General features: G+C 50.3%; 1 protein-coding gene across 6 annotated transcripts in view; it reads right to left on the bottom strand.

Annotated features, from left to right (window-relative positions):
* The window catches only part of PTK7 (protein tyrosine kinase 7 (inactive)), a 187,375-nt gene that overhangs the window by 39,456 nt on the left and 134,365 nt on the right, over nt 1–13,554 (bottom strand). For 5 of the 6 annotated variants that reach the window (XM_025192094.1, XM_025192096.1, XM_025192095.1 and 2 more), the window contains one exon: nt 12,653–12,946. In XM_025192094.1, coding sequence (XP_025047879.1) covers nt 12,653–12,946 — 294 coding nt within the window. Of the gene's footprint in view, nt 1–12,652; nt 12,947–13,554 lie in introns of those variants that run through there. The other variant, XM_025192099.1, reaches the window with a different exon arrangement.

Raw genomic sequence — 13,554 nt, 5'->3', positions numbered from 1 at the left:
AAAAACTACTTCACAGTTAGGGCGGCTAGGAGCTGGCACCAACTTCCAAGGGAGGTGGTGCTGGCCCCTACCCTGGGGATCTTCAAGAAGAGGCTGGATACTTACCTGGCTGGACTCATTTGAGTCCCGTTTTTGTTTTTAGGGTGAGTGGTTTTGTTTGTTTTTTGGGTTGTTCTCCCGCCCTGGCGGGGGGTCGGGCTAGAAGATCTATTAGGTCCCTTCCGACCCTGAAACTATGAAACTATGAACTATGAAACTGCAGAGAAAGGCTTCAGGGATGTGTAGAGGCCTGTACTAGATGATGTGCAGGTGACATACTCCAGCCCCACCAGAATCGTGACAGAGTCTGAATGTCAGCAGCAATGGATCCAAGGATATCCACTACAAGGATAGTTAATTCCCTCTTTAATACCACCTAAGGGACGGTCAAACAGGCCATTTTCCTATCAAAGACTTTTTGCAAATAAGAGAAGGGAATAAGGTACTGGATGAAGGGATTTCACTTCTTTGCATTTCAGTTTTCACTGTTTTTCTTCCCTTTGTCTTCAATAAAGGTAGAAAGGCTTCTTGCACTGGCTGTTGTAACAAGAGTTGCCAGCAGCAATATGACAAAACCTTGGGCCCCACTGCCCTGTCTCATGATGTACTAGTAAGCAAGGGCCCAAGACACCTTACTGGCAATGCAACAGAACACAAGGAGGATTACTGAAACTGGGGCCTTCCACAGGAGGAAGGAGATAACAGAAACTCAAGGGTGATCACAACTGGATAAAACCGAGCATTCCCCATGTGGGTAAGAGCCATCACGATGTGGAACAGCCCTTCACAGGAAGTGGGAGAATTCCCCGAGCTTGGATCATTTAGAATAAGAGCAGACAAAGCCCCAGAAAACAGACCAAGGGGAACCAGGCACAGGGAGAGATTAGCTGAACCCCTGCAGACTTGTCTCCTCTAGTCAGGAGCACTACAGGAGCTGTGGGGTACAGTTAATGTGTTTTACTCTGATCACTATCAAAGCAGGAGGTACCAGGAGGGGCAGAGCAGTCATTTTCTGAGTTAGCTTGAGCAGGAGCAGGGAAGTGGTCCCTAAATGAGACCACCTCATTCTTATCTGTTCTTCTAGGGAACTGCCTTCTGACTGACTAGCAGGGTGAGATGGAAAATTTGCTCAGGATTCCCAGCTCTCAAGCTGCATGGCTTTGTCCTTTCCACTGCCAGGCAGACTGCTGGCTGTCTCTCCATCTTGCTAATGAGTAGGCGTGCACCAATAAAGATTTTCTTGGCCAATACTGATGGCCAATTATTAACCAGCCATTTGAGCTGATACTGATTTGATAGCTCATTTACAGGAACGCAGCCCGGCAGCTTGGAGAGCAGTATCTGGCTGGTAAGTCTGTGGGGGTAAGAGGTATGGGGGAGGAAAGGGGGGGGCAGATCGAGGCCCCCACAGTGAGGGAGGGAGTGGGGCAGGGACAGGGGCAGGGGCAGGAGCTGCCCAGCCAGGGCGGTGAATACAACCCCACTGGGAGCGGGACAAAGCCCTGGGTAGCTCATTGGGGTGGGTGGCTCTCTGCCCCAAGCACAGCCCCAGTCCAGCCTGCCCACTGTCCTTGCCCAACACACAAATCCGGGGTGGGGGGAGGCACATATCCCCCATACCTCCCCCAGGGGTATGCACAGTGGGGCGGGCAGCGGTGCTGGGATGGGTGGCTATGGGGGGAGGGGCTTTGGCAAATTTTAGGGTGGCTATAGCCCACCCCATAGCTACCCTTTCCAGCGCTGCCCCCACCCACCCTGAGCAAAGCCCCAGCTCAACCCCCCCGACCAAGAAGAGGCTGGAACAGCCCCTGGCCGGAAGCCCGCCCTCACCCCATGCATAAATCCGGAGGGGCACATGCCTCCCCTGGGGGTGCACAAAGCGGCGGGGAGTGGTGCTCCCTCCCCATCCCCTTGTGCCCCCTGCGGCTCCATCCTGGCCCTGGGGTCACATTCACCGCCCTGGCTGGGCAGCACCTTGCCTGCCTCTGTCCCACTCCCTTCTTCACCATGGGGGCCTTGATCTGCCCCCTCCACACCCTTCCCCCCCCAACAGATTTACAGGCCAGATGCTGCTCTCCAAGCTGCCGAGCTGCAATCCTAGTCATGTGCATGCTGTGGCTATGCGCATGCACACAGCATTTATTGGTGACATTATCGCCTATGCCAACCAAAAAAAGCCGCTTGCTGATCATATTAATTTTCCTTTTCTCTGTGCCAATCTGATATGCCACCGATATATCGGTGCAGCTCCACTAACGAGACTCTCCTTTAGACAGCTACAAAGAGTTCTCTGCCATCTTGGCCTCTCTTATTGTTGACCCTGTAACTGTGGCAGGCCAGCAGGGGGTGCTCCTGTGTTGAGCCACCCACCTCACTGTGCCTAACCACCTTCCAGGCTCTGAGTGCTTCCCTGGGTGCACCTCACATGTGGCCGACCCCCTTCCTGGAGCACACCTGCAAGCCTGGGGGTAATGCTGCTTCCACCCAGGGTCTGAACTGATCTTGACCCTGTGCCCCCTGGGAAACACAGGCCTAGTAGTCCTTGAGGGTACTTGACCCACTACAAGAACTTGGGGCGCTTCCCTCAGCCTGAAGCACAAATAGTGGTCTCCCTTAGTCAGCCGAACCAATTCAACCGAACCGAGGCTAGTCTAGGCCCTCTCCCAGTAAGTGTCTCATACTAAGTACAAAGGAGAACTTTACTGGTTACAAGGAGTACGTTTGGAATAGGGTACAGGGTAGAGCAATATAAGAGAAATCCCTTAGATCAAACAGTGGCATGGTAGCCTTTGATTACGAATCTGTGTTACTGCAAACTATATACCTAGTTATATATCTCAAGTAGCTTACTCACAAGTATCATCCAGAGACAGGTGGATATTTCCTCTGGACACAGGCAGTTCATTGACCATGAGTTTCAAGAAAGAGAGCGAGTTTCAGATGGTCCAGCTTCTCTGAGTTCTCATCATAGCTGGTGCCCCGCCTCCTGGGCAGTCCTTAACTTATATAGACCTTATGACCTCATTTACCTGATCCAATAAAAGCCAGCAACTGTTGGCAGAGTTTGGGGAGAGACAGAGATGGCATTCTACCACAGGAAAAACCTGACAGAGTGAACTTCCCTGGAAGCATAACCCCCAAAGTCACTTCAGAAGTACTTTCTTCTCTTGCTAGGTGTCAGAAAACCTGAAAATAGACAATTACTATGGCTGTACAGCTCCCACGGTCTATGGCCTGAAAAGCACCACTGCTTATCATTATTTAATTACACAGTGGTAGAATCCAGTGAACCATGAGGACTGGTCTTACTCTGACTCATACAAGCCACAGCCCCTTCTGAGCTGAGCAACCCCTGCTTCTGCAGGAACTCAAGACAGTACTGGGCCATAGACTGTGAAGCATCACCTCAGCATAGCACCAAAAGGACAGCCAGCCCTACTTCACAGGTAGGCTTGTTTTCGTGCTGGTCATGAAGAAACTTTAAGCCGTATCCAAACTGATCTTGTAGATGGCTTTATGTACATGTCAAAATGCCTAAATTAAGTGCCTCCCAGAAGGGAGATCAAAAAAAGAAAATAAACAAAGCAAAAAAAAAAAAAGGATTCAGCAGCTGGGATCCCTATAAAGTGTATGGGAAGACCAAGGTTGTCTCTCAAGGCAATCCAGATCACCTACTCACTTGGCTAAGGAGGTGCTCACAGCTACTCAACCAGAACATTAGGCCCAGAGGTATATTTAAACTCCCACTGACTCTTGGCTGCACACTGGGCACTTCCTATCATCTCAGGATCCAGGATACCCAGAGGGAAGATGCCTACCTGAAACAGGGCAGTGAATTCAGGAAAAAAGAGCAGAACCCTGTGTTTAGTCTTGAATGTGGCTAGTTGTTCTGCTGGGGGGGGTGTTGTACCACAGTCTAGTGGTGAGAGCACTCAGCCAGGAAGTGGGTGATTGGGGTGCTATAGGCCTTCCTCATCCCGAAGGGACACAAACCCCCATCCCTCACTTCTCAGAACAGTGCCCGGACCATCAAACTATGGAACAGGCTGTGTGGGAACACTCTTCACTCCTTCTGTTGAAACTCACTCATGGGCAGTCAAAAATGCAAGATCCTGTAGAGTCAAAAGGACAGCAAGGAACAGGGAGCACAATATTGTAGACCTACAGATGGAGGGACACTCCCCCGGGGACAAAGAAATCTTGGGCTCCCATTGCTGCTGCCAGGGCCATTTTTGTTTCTTAACCAAGGGCTGTCTCATGTTAAATATATAAATAGTCCTGGTACCAGAGACCACAACCCAGGACTTCTAATCCCAGCGCACGTCCTCTTGAACACACCCCAAATCTCCTGAGGGTCAGGGTACTGACTGAATGGAGGTCTCTGGTTTCTGCTACTAAGAATGAATGGACACAGTGACTCAGAGAAAAGAGGAAGTGTAGGCTGTGGAGAATGAGTCTCTTCTGAATGTGAAGGGAGTTGCTTAAAGCCCAAGGGCCAGCAGTCATAGGGAGCCTGGGCTACTGTGTTGAAACATTAGCGTCAGCAGGCTTGCAATGGCACTGGAGCTGGTGATGATTCCAACATCAGTAACTCTGAACAAGAGGAGTTTGCTGGTGCTGAGAGCAGGGCCTGTGCCTGAAGGAAGCAGAAAGACTATGTTTGATGACAGTACTGAGCCTGGCAACTTTAACACTTGGGCTGCTTGCAGACGAGAACTTCCCCTCCTCCCCCACCAGCAAAAAACCCCAACAAAAAACAGCTTTAAACTCAGAACCGAAGCTAGCGCATACCCAGAAGAGGTAGTGTGTTAATTGGCTCCAGCTCACCCAATATCTGTACAGATCAGGGGCTTTAGTTGGTGGGTTTTGGCACTTTTATCTAATAGGTGATTGAATCAGCTAAGCACCAAAAAGCCCCACTGAAGCACCTGCTTTAGTTTCATCGTTATTAGGGGCTGGAAGGGACTTTACAGATGATCGGGTCCAGGCCCCCTGCATGTGGGCAGGAACACTGCTGGGATCAAATGATCCCAGCAAGATGGACATCACAACGTTTTCTGAAGATTGCCAGGGTGGAAGACTGTAACACATCTGGAGGGAGCCTGTTTCAAACCCTTGGCACTTGGCTTGTAAAGAAGTTTTTCCTTATGTCTAGCCTGAAGCGATCTTTAGCCAGCTTGTGCCCATTATTTCTTTTCCTCCCATGGGGCACCTTGGTGAACAGATGCTCCTCCAGGCCCTGATGTATGCCCTTGATATACTTATAGGATGCCACCAAATCCCCTCCAAGTCTTCTCCAGGCTGAACAATCTTAAGTCCCTCAGCCTTTACTCATATGCCTTGGTCTCCAGGCCTCTAATCATGCATGTGGCCCTCCTCTGGACTCTCTTGAGCTTCTCCACATCCTTCTTGAAGCGCAGCACTCAGAACTGGATGCAGTACTCCAGGTGCAGTCCCACCAAGGCCGAGTAAAGCGGGAGGATGACATCCTTTGCCCTGCTCGAGATGCCTCAGTAGATGCATGCCAGTGTTTGTTTAGCTCTGCCAGCTATGGCATTGCATTGGTGGCTCATGTTCATTTTGCTGTCAGTCATGAGACTCAGGTCTCGCTCAGTTGTGGTGCTGGCAAGAATAGCACTGCCAAGCCTGTTAGTATGTTTCAGATTATTTCTCCCCAGATGGAGCACTTTACATTTTTCTGTATTAAGCAATATCAGGTTGAGGTCCGCCCACTTCACAAACCTGTCCAAGTCAGCCTGTATTGCCAGCCCGTCTTCGAGCATGACCACGCTCCCCCACAGTTTGGTGTGGTCAGCGAACTTTGCCAGATTACTTATAATAGCTGAATCCAAATTGTTAATGAACAGATTGAAAAGCACTGGTCTGAGTACTGAACCCTGAGGGACACCACTGGTCACCTTCCGGAATGACGACTCGGTTCCAACAATCAATACCCTTTGGGTACTGCCACAGAACCAGTTACCTAGCCACCAGACTGTGAAGTAGTCGAGGCCACGTTTTCCCAATTTGACCATGAGGACATTGTGGGAGACCAGGTCAAAGGGCTGCCCAAGTATATGACATCAACCTCATTTCCTCTATCCAGGTGGTGAGTAACCTAATCATAGAAGGAAATGAGGTTAGTCAGGCATGACCGTCCATGACAAAGCCATGTTGGCTACCCTTCAGAATACTACCTTCAATTAGCCTATGTGTGACTGATTCTTTGATGATTTTCTCCAGGATTTTACCTGGGATTGAGGTCAAACTGATTGGCTTGTAGTTTCCTGGGTCCTCCCTTCTCCCTTTCTTAAATGTAGATATCACACTGGCTTTTTTCTAGTCTTCTGGGAACTCTCCCAAGTGCTACGAGTCTTCAAATAACTTCGCCATTGGTCACACAAAGACATCAGACAGTTCTTTTAGCCCTCTCAGGTGTAGTTCATCTGTAGATATTTAGCCTTTGTAGGTGCTCCCCAACAAGATCTGGGCCAACCATGGGAGGGTGGTCACCCCCACCATGGTCGCCCTGTATCCAGTCAAGCAGGCTAATACCCTTGGACTGGTTAAATGCCGATGTGAAGTATTCGTTCAGCAGTTCAGTTTTGTCCTGAGTGTCAGTTAACAGCCATCCCATTTCATTTATCAGGGGCCCTCTGCTTCCCTTGTTCCTTTTGCAACTTCCTATGTATTGAAAGAAGGACTTTTTGTTGTCCTTGATTCTGATTGCCAATTTATGTTCAGCTAGAGCTTTTTGCTGTCCTGATCTGCTCCCTGCAGGTGCAGGATGCTGAATACTCCTCTTTCGTAGTTGTTCCTGACTTCCATCCCTTGTAGGCTTCTCACTTTAATTTCAGGAGGTCCATGATTTCCCTGTTGAGCCGAAGTGATCTCCCAGGTCCTCTGCTGCCCTTCTTGAGAGAGGGAATAGACTTTCTTTGAGCTTTTAGGATTGCTTCCCTAAGGAAGGACCACTCTTCTTGTACTCCCTTCCTCATTGGACCATGTTCCCACAGGGCCTTGCCAACCAATCTCCTGAGTTTGTGGAAATTAGATTTCCTAAAATCTGGGATTTCTACCCTACTGTCTGATTTTCCTGGCTTCAGGTGGATGGAGAAAGTGATCATCTCCCTACAATGAGCAGGTTGCTCACTAGGTCATCCCCTCTGGCCAGAACCAAGTCTAGGATCACCTTGCCCCTAGTCAGCTCGTAGACTTCCTAAGTTAGATAGAGCTCCTCAACACAAGTGAGGAAGCTTTGTGAGCATTCAGATCTATACAGACACTGCAGAGCTAGGTCAAACTAACACACTGCTTCTTCTGGTAAAGCCACTGGCGATACATAGGGGGTGCGTGTGGGTGCACTTGCACCCCCTGAAATTGGACACCGCTAATGCTGCCGGCGGTGTCTGTGGTCAGTCACCACTCACTACCCCCTCCCTGCCCCCCCACCAACGGCACTGCCAGCAGCATCTGCAGGCGGTCACCAATCACCACTGCACACTTGCCACCCTCTTCCCCCTCACTGCTGACACTGCTGCAGCCACCTGTGGGCAGTCGCTGTGCCTCCCAGCCTCAGGAGGCATGAAGCGTTCACAGGTAAAGCACATTTTGTTTTGCTTTGCACATCTGTCAGCAGCTTATGTGTGTGTAACAACACAGGGAGCTCTGCAAGGCTGGGAAATACAGCATACAGGTGACCTGTGAGCAGAGAGGTAACTGGTAGTTTACAGTGGGCTGCTGATGCTAACTGAGCACTGTTGATTTCAAGTGGTTTCCATGAACATTTGAAGAGCCTCTGATCTTTACCAACCCAGAAAGCATTTGTTTTTGGGCACCAGAGGTGACATATCCATGTTTAGGCTCTGCAAGTTGTATAATCATCCCACAAGGCTGATAAGTCTCATGGCCAGAAGACGGCACTAGGACCAGAGTTCCAAGGTCTTTGAGAACCTATTGTGTAGTCCAGAGCAAGCAGTCTCCAAAATCTTACCTCCTTTGTGAAGCAGGGTTAGTGTGTTGTGGTAGCTGTGATTTGTACATTTCCTAGCATGAGGCAAGGGGTTTTTAATATTTTTTATTACAGCCTTCTTCAAGCAGACACAGGCTAAGCTAAATAATAAATAAAACAATGGCTTGTAAATGAGAACAGTTACTTAAAGGCAGGGCTGTCCAACAGGCAGCCCTCAGGCTACATGCAGTCTGTGAGGGGCCAGCGTGGGGCCTGTGTCCAACGGGTGGTTAACGTGTAGCTCACAGACCCTAGTAGCCACCTCTCCAGCTACCATGTGGTAGGGGAAGGTCAGGAAGCTCCTCATGCCACCTATGCAGCCTGCATAGTGGGGGTGGGGAGCTACATGCCACCAGTGCAGGGCAGCCAAAGTTGGACAGCTCTGACTTAAAGGAATCTCATGTGACTGTATAAAGTATGAGCAAAAAGAAGTTATCAGAAGTTACTTCAAAACAAGGTAAATGCAGCTGTATAGATACCTGTCTTAATTTTCATAAACACAACCCATTGTTTTTTCTGGTATTTAGTTTAGTCTGTGTCTGCTTCTTTCTCTGACCTGAAGAAAGGCCTAAACATCTTGTCCAGCTTCACAGCTGGTCCAATAAAGTATATCACAAAAAAACCCTTGCTCTTTCATGGAAGCTTTTTCTGGGTGAGGGGTGCTGGGTCTTGGTGCCATGGGGAGGAGGAGGATGTCCTCTGCCCACCTCTAGTAATAGACCTGATTCTAAATCTTGATCAGAATCAATGCAAAAGGACTGATCCTGACAGCAGTGAGCAGGAGGTCAGTCTGTTGTCAGTGCCACAGTGCATGCAGTGCTGAGCTAAGATGTGGAGCTAAGTGATTTGCTAAGGAGAAACAGCTGAAGATTATTCTGTCCCCTTCCAGATATTCAGCTTGAAAGACTGAGCAGATAACATGGACAAAAGACTTCCTTAAGGCAAAGGTGGCACTTTGTGTAGCTGTTGGATGCTCTTATAAAGCCATCACAAGAAAGGCAGAGTTTGAAACCTAGAGTCAGCATCTATGGGCAAGGCTATTTTTAGGGAAAAAGAATGTCCCTTACAGCCACTGAAGGAGAGAAAGAAAATGAGAAAGTGAGTTCACCACAGGTAAATGAGTGAATGTACAAGTTTCGCTGACAAAACCAGAAAACCACAGCGCTTGTACCATCATTACAAAGGGGGGAGGGGGGGTGATACCAATAGTAAGGCACTGAGATGCAACAGAGTCTGCAGGCTCCCCAAAGAAGGGTGGAAGAAAAACATTAAAATTTTCACACATGCTTCCTGGAGCACAGAAGGTGTTAGAACACTATACAAAAAAAAGAGTGCGGGCCTGAAGTGCTTCAAGATACTAAGACAAGCTCTGTCTCCACCCACATGGCTCAAATGATATTATGGGGAGGTGAAGGAGGACACATCTTTCTTTATCCCATTTTGCTAAGGCAAAAATCTCCAGTCAGAGCACAAGACATGAGACATTCTCAAGTGAGAATGTGTATACTCAATCACTCAAAGGAGAATATGGCATTAATCAAGTTACACATTTCAAGCCACAACTTTGGCCCTATGGGGCACGTCCAGATGTGTGTGGGGATGTTTGTTTCCCCAGGAACAACTAGCAGTGGTGCACCTTGCACTGCAGCTACTTGTCCCTGGGGAACACCCGTGCCATCCATGCTTTGGCGCACAGCAAGTTATCCTGGGGGCGGTAGGGGAGGCTGGGGCCAGCACTGTGCTGGCCTCAGCAGCCTTACCTGAGGTCCTGGGGGCTTCCCAGGGATGCAGCTGTGGCGATCCTGCCAGGCAGAACCTGGCCAGCTGCTGCAGGGTGGCTCTGGGCAACCTGGCTCATCTTTTCAGCAGTGCGCACTGCCCAAGTTTGTACTGCTCTAGTTTTTTTTTCTGTGGGCGATCCAGGGGTCAAAAAAACCCATAGGAAAAAAAACGGAGCAGTGCACGCTCGGGCAGCGTGCCCCTGCAGTGCAGAAAACATCGCCCTGTGCAGTAGGTGGCGCTGCAAACATGTTTGTGGTGCCACATACCACATAGCTGTGCTTGTCTGGACATTGAGTCTGGGGCTCCAGCCCAGCTCTGTTAGCTAGCATATCTCCTGAAGTGCCCGGGCCAGTGTCAGGTTGGTACAGAGCTCTGGTACTGCCATGTTAGCACAAGGCACTCCCTGGAAAGCTTTCCAGTTTCAGTGACATATACTCAGTTCTAGTGATACTGTGGACGCTTTGACAGTATCAAATTAGTCATGCTGTGACAATTTGAAAAAAAACTCATTCCAAAAAATCTAGTTACAAAACTCTAACTTACTGCTACCTGGGCTCTCCTCCACTGGGGGGATCAGAGTGTGAGCATGTTGGAGGGTAGGGCCCAGACCCCTATGGAGAATACAGTGAGTTACATGCCTGGGGCCTACCATCATCCCTGCTGGCTGGCATGAGGTAACAGACCACCTGGTCCCTTGAAACTGCAGTCCTGATGACAATGCTCTGAAGACCATGTAACCTGAAAAATTCATGCAATCTTCGCTTGTAAAAACCTTTGCTTGATGATTGCTTTGTTCAATTGCAACCAGGCCAGTAAGAATTATAGTTTTAGTTAACCAAAGTTAGGATTTTAATTGATTTTAGAATTTCCCTGTTTCTTAATCTGCAACTAAACATATAACAAGCATGTAGCATTGGGCTTTCTTTCAAAATGGCAACAAGAGTCACCCACCCTGGAAGAGCAAAGATAATCCAAAAGGGACATTTGTGATCCAACCATCTTCATTGTCCAGTTTTTACCCATGTCCTTCTTACAGTTGCACTACACCAAAAGAAGCCTGGCAGTGCCCAGCAGACACCCATTTACAGACACTACTTACAACCCACCTCATCCACTTCATGTGATACTGTCAGCTCCCAGAGAAGGAGAACATGGAGATCCTGCCAGGGCCTAGTGAAACCAAGGTGGATGCGCCTCCACAGTGTACATAAAATAAAGGACATGAGGGTACTAGAGGCTAGATATCCCTCCCCCTTTTAACAGGCCTTGCAGGAAAATTGTCTGTGAAATACAAAGCAAACTCCCCAGTAGGGATCTGGCGGAGGAGATGTACATAGAAAGTAAGTGTGGCAGGAGAGAGTCCCTTCCATGCTCTGACATATGTCCCTCTCTGAGTTGAGAGACTGGATCCCAACCATAGGTGGCAGAAGCAGTGGGCTAGCAGGGCTCAGCCCCCGCAAACACCAGGACAGCCTGGCCACAGGCTGCTGCAGCAGGAGGAAGAGGTGTATCGGGATCACAGCCAGCCCAGCACAGCACACCAGTAAGTTTCTTTTTACTGCCTGGGCTTGGGGGAGGCAGATCGAGACCCCCACAGTGCAGGAGGGAGCGGAGTAGGGGCAGTGGCAAATCATTCACCCCTGCCCTACTCCCTGCTGCACTGTGAGGATTCCCCCATGACCCAGCCTGGCCCCATTCATGGGGAATGGGGCCCCGGCCAGGCTGGGGCATGGGGCACTGGGAGCCTGGCGGCTCATCCAGGGGTGTGAGTGGGCAGCTCCTGCTGCTGCATGCACCGTGGGGAAGCCAGGAAGGGGGCACAGTCCCCTCCCCCCAGCTTCCCTGCACTGTGCCCCTGGACGAGCTGCTGAGCTCTGATTGCCCCATAACAGGCCCAGCCATGGCCCTGTTCACAGTGTATGAGGCCCTGTCCAGGTCATGGAACAATCGGAAGCCGGCGGGTCCTCCAGAGCTGCAGTGCAGGGTAGCCAAGTGTTGGGGGGTGGAGTGCTGGCCATGGCTGATCTTTGCACAGGGCAAGGGCAGGCTGCAGCTGCACTCTGCCTGCTCCCTGCCTCTGCACCTCATTGCAGCCTTTCAAAGCAGCACCATGTGCCTCGCTGCCCGGCCCGCTCAGTGGCAGGACACACATGGCACCATGCCACTTGCTGCCGTGAGGTGCAGAGGCAGAGAGCAGGCAGAGCACAGCTGTAGCCCGCACTTGCCCCATGCAAAGATTGGCTCCCCGGTGCCACAACTCTTCCCAGGGCGGAGTGGGCGCAGGTGTCCCAGGAGCTCCGTCCCCTCTGGCCCAGCAGCATAGCCAAGGCTGGCCCCACTTGAGGTCCGGGCCCTCCACAGGTGGTGCAGAACTGGGGCTGGGCTGGAGCTGGTGCAGAGAGCCAGCCGGGGGGGTGCAGGGCTGGAGGGTGGTGAATGCCAGCACTGTGCAATGGCCCCTGGTGTGGGGGAAGGGGCAGCTGCACGGGTGCAGCGGGCCCTGGCCCCATTCCCTGCCCAGTCCCAGCCTCACTCCCCCGCCTCTTCCCCCGCAGACCTTGGGAGAAGTTAGGTGTGCGTGCTCTGCCCCCCAACTTTTTTTCCTTCCTCCGCCTATGATCCCAACCCACTAGTCTGGATGGCACTAGAAAATAAGGGAATGAACCTGGCACTCACGTGGAGAAATTGGCTCTCCAGTGAAAACTATTTCTTTATTGGCTAGGGCAGGGAAGTGAGCCATTGTGTGGGAGTCAGTGAAAACTAGCGCATCTGATGCCAGTACCAGGCCAACCAGCAAGCTAGCCCTGCTGTGGTACTCACACTTGATATTGAAAGATGCATTCACTGTTCGTGCCTCTTCCCCTGTGAATGCATTTCTTGCCACGCACTGGAAATCTCCAGCATCCTGCTGCCAATCAATAGCAGCGAACTGCAAATTGCTCCCTTCCATGAAGCGGCGTTCAGTGTCTTGAATAGGAAGACCATTCTGCAGCCATTCAAACTCCATCCCAGCAGGATCCGCCACCTCACAGCGCAGGATGGCACTGCGGCCGTGTAAGGCATCCTGAGAATATGGCTCCTTAGTGAAGAGAATCACTGCCTGCGTCCCAGACACTGGAATGAAGATAGAAAACGGTGGTCAAGTTCATGGCATGTCAGGGTGGCCCAGGGCAGTGGAAGGGGATAATTTGGGATGCGAACTAGGTTTTCTGTATAGCTCAAATAGTGCAAGAACAGAGACCCATACTGCCTAGGGATCTCTCTGCTGTAAGCAGAAAAATAACCATAAGTAGAAAGGGGTCAGACAAACGGATGCCATTTGTGACTCATTGTCCAAGCAACCAGAAACTCAAGCTTCAGTACAGAGCACTCAAAAAACATTCCCACTGCCGCTGTGCTGAGGAAAGCTGGTCTCACAACTGGGTTTGGACAGGCCCATACTGACCTGAAGCAGTCCATCCCCTCACACAGAGAAAGCATGTCAAGACTTACCCCTTTGTCAAGGCCTACATGCCTCCACAGGCAACTAACCTGTCAATACACATAGTCCCACACCCATCCCCTCCCTCTCTTGTACTCTCTGCATCTGAGCACTTATCTCACTACACATGGCCCTCTGAGTTTCTGCTGCATTTTCCAACTGATGAATAATATTTAAAGAAGCTAACTAAACATTAAATACCTTCCTGGTACTTCTTGTCCAGGTAAATCCTTACTGCTGT

Source organism: Alligator sinensis, unplaced genomic scaffold, assembly GCF_000455745.1.
Source record: "Alligator sinensis unplaced genomic scaffold, ASM45574v1 scaffold390_1, whole genome shotgun sequence".
In the NCBI taxonomy this organism is placed as follows: domain Eukaryota; kingdom Metazoa; phylum Chordata; order Crocodylia; family Alligatoridae; genus Alligator; species Alligator sinensis.
Note: the sequence above shows the minus strand (reverse complement) of the source record. Positions and strands in the feature narration are given on the sequence as shown.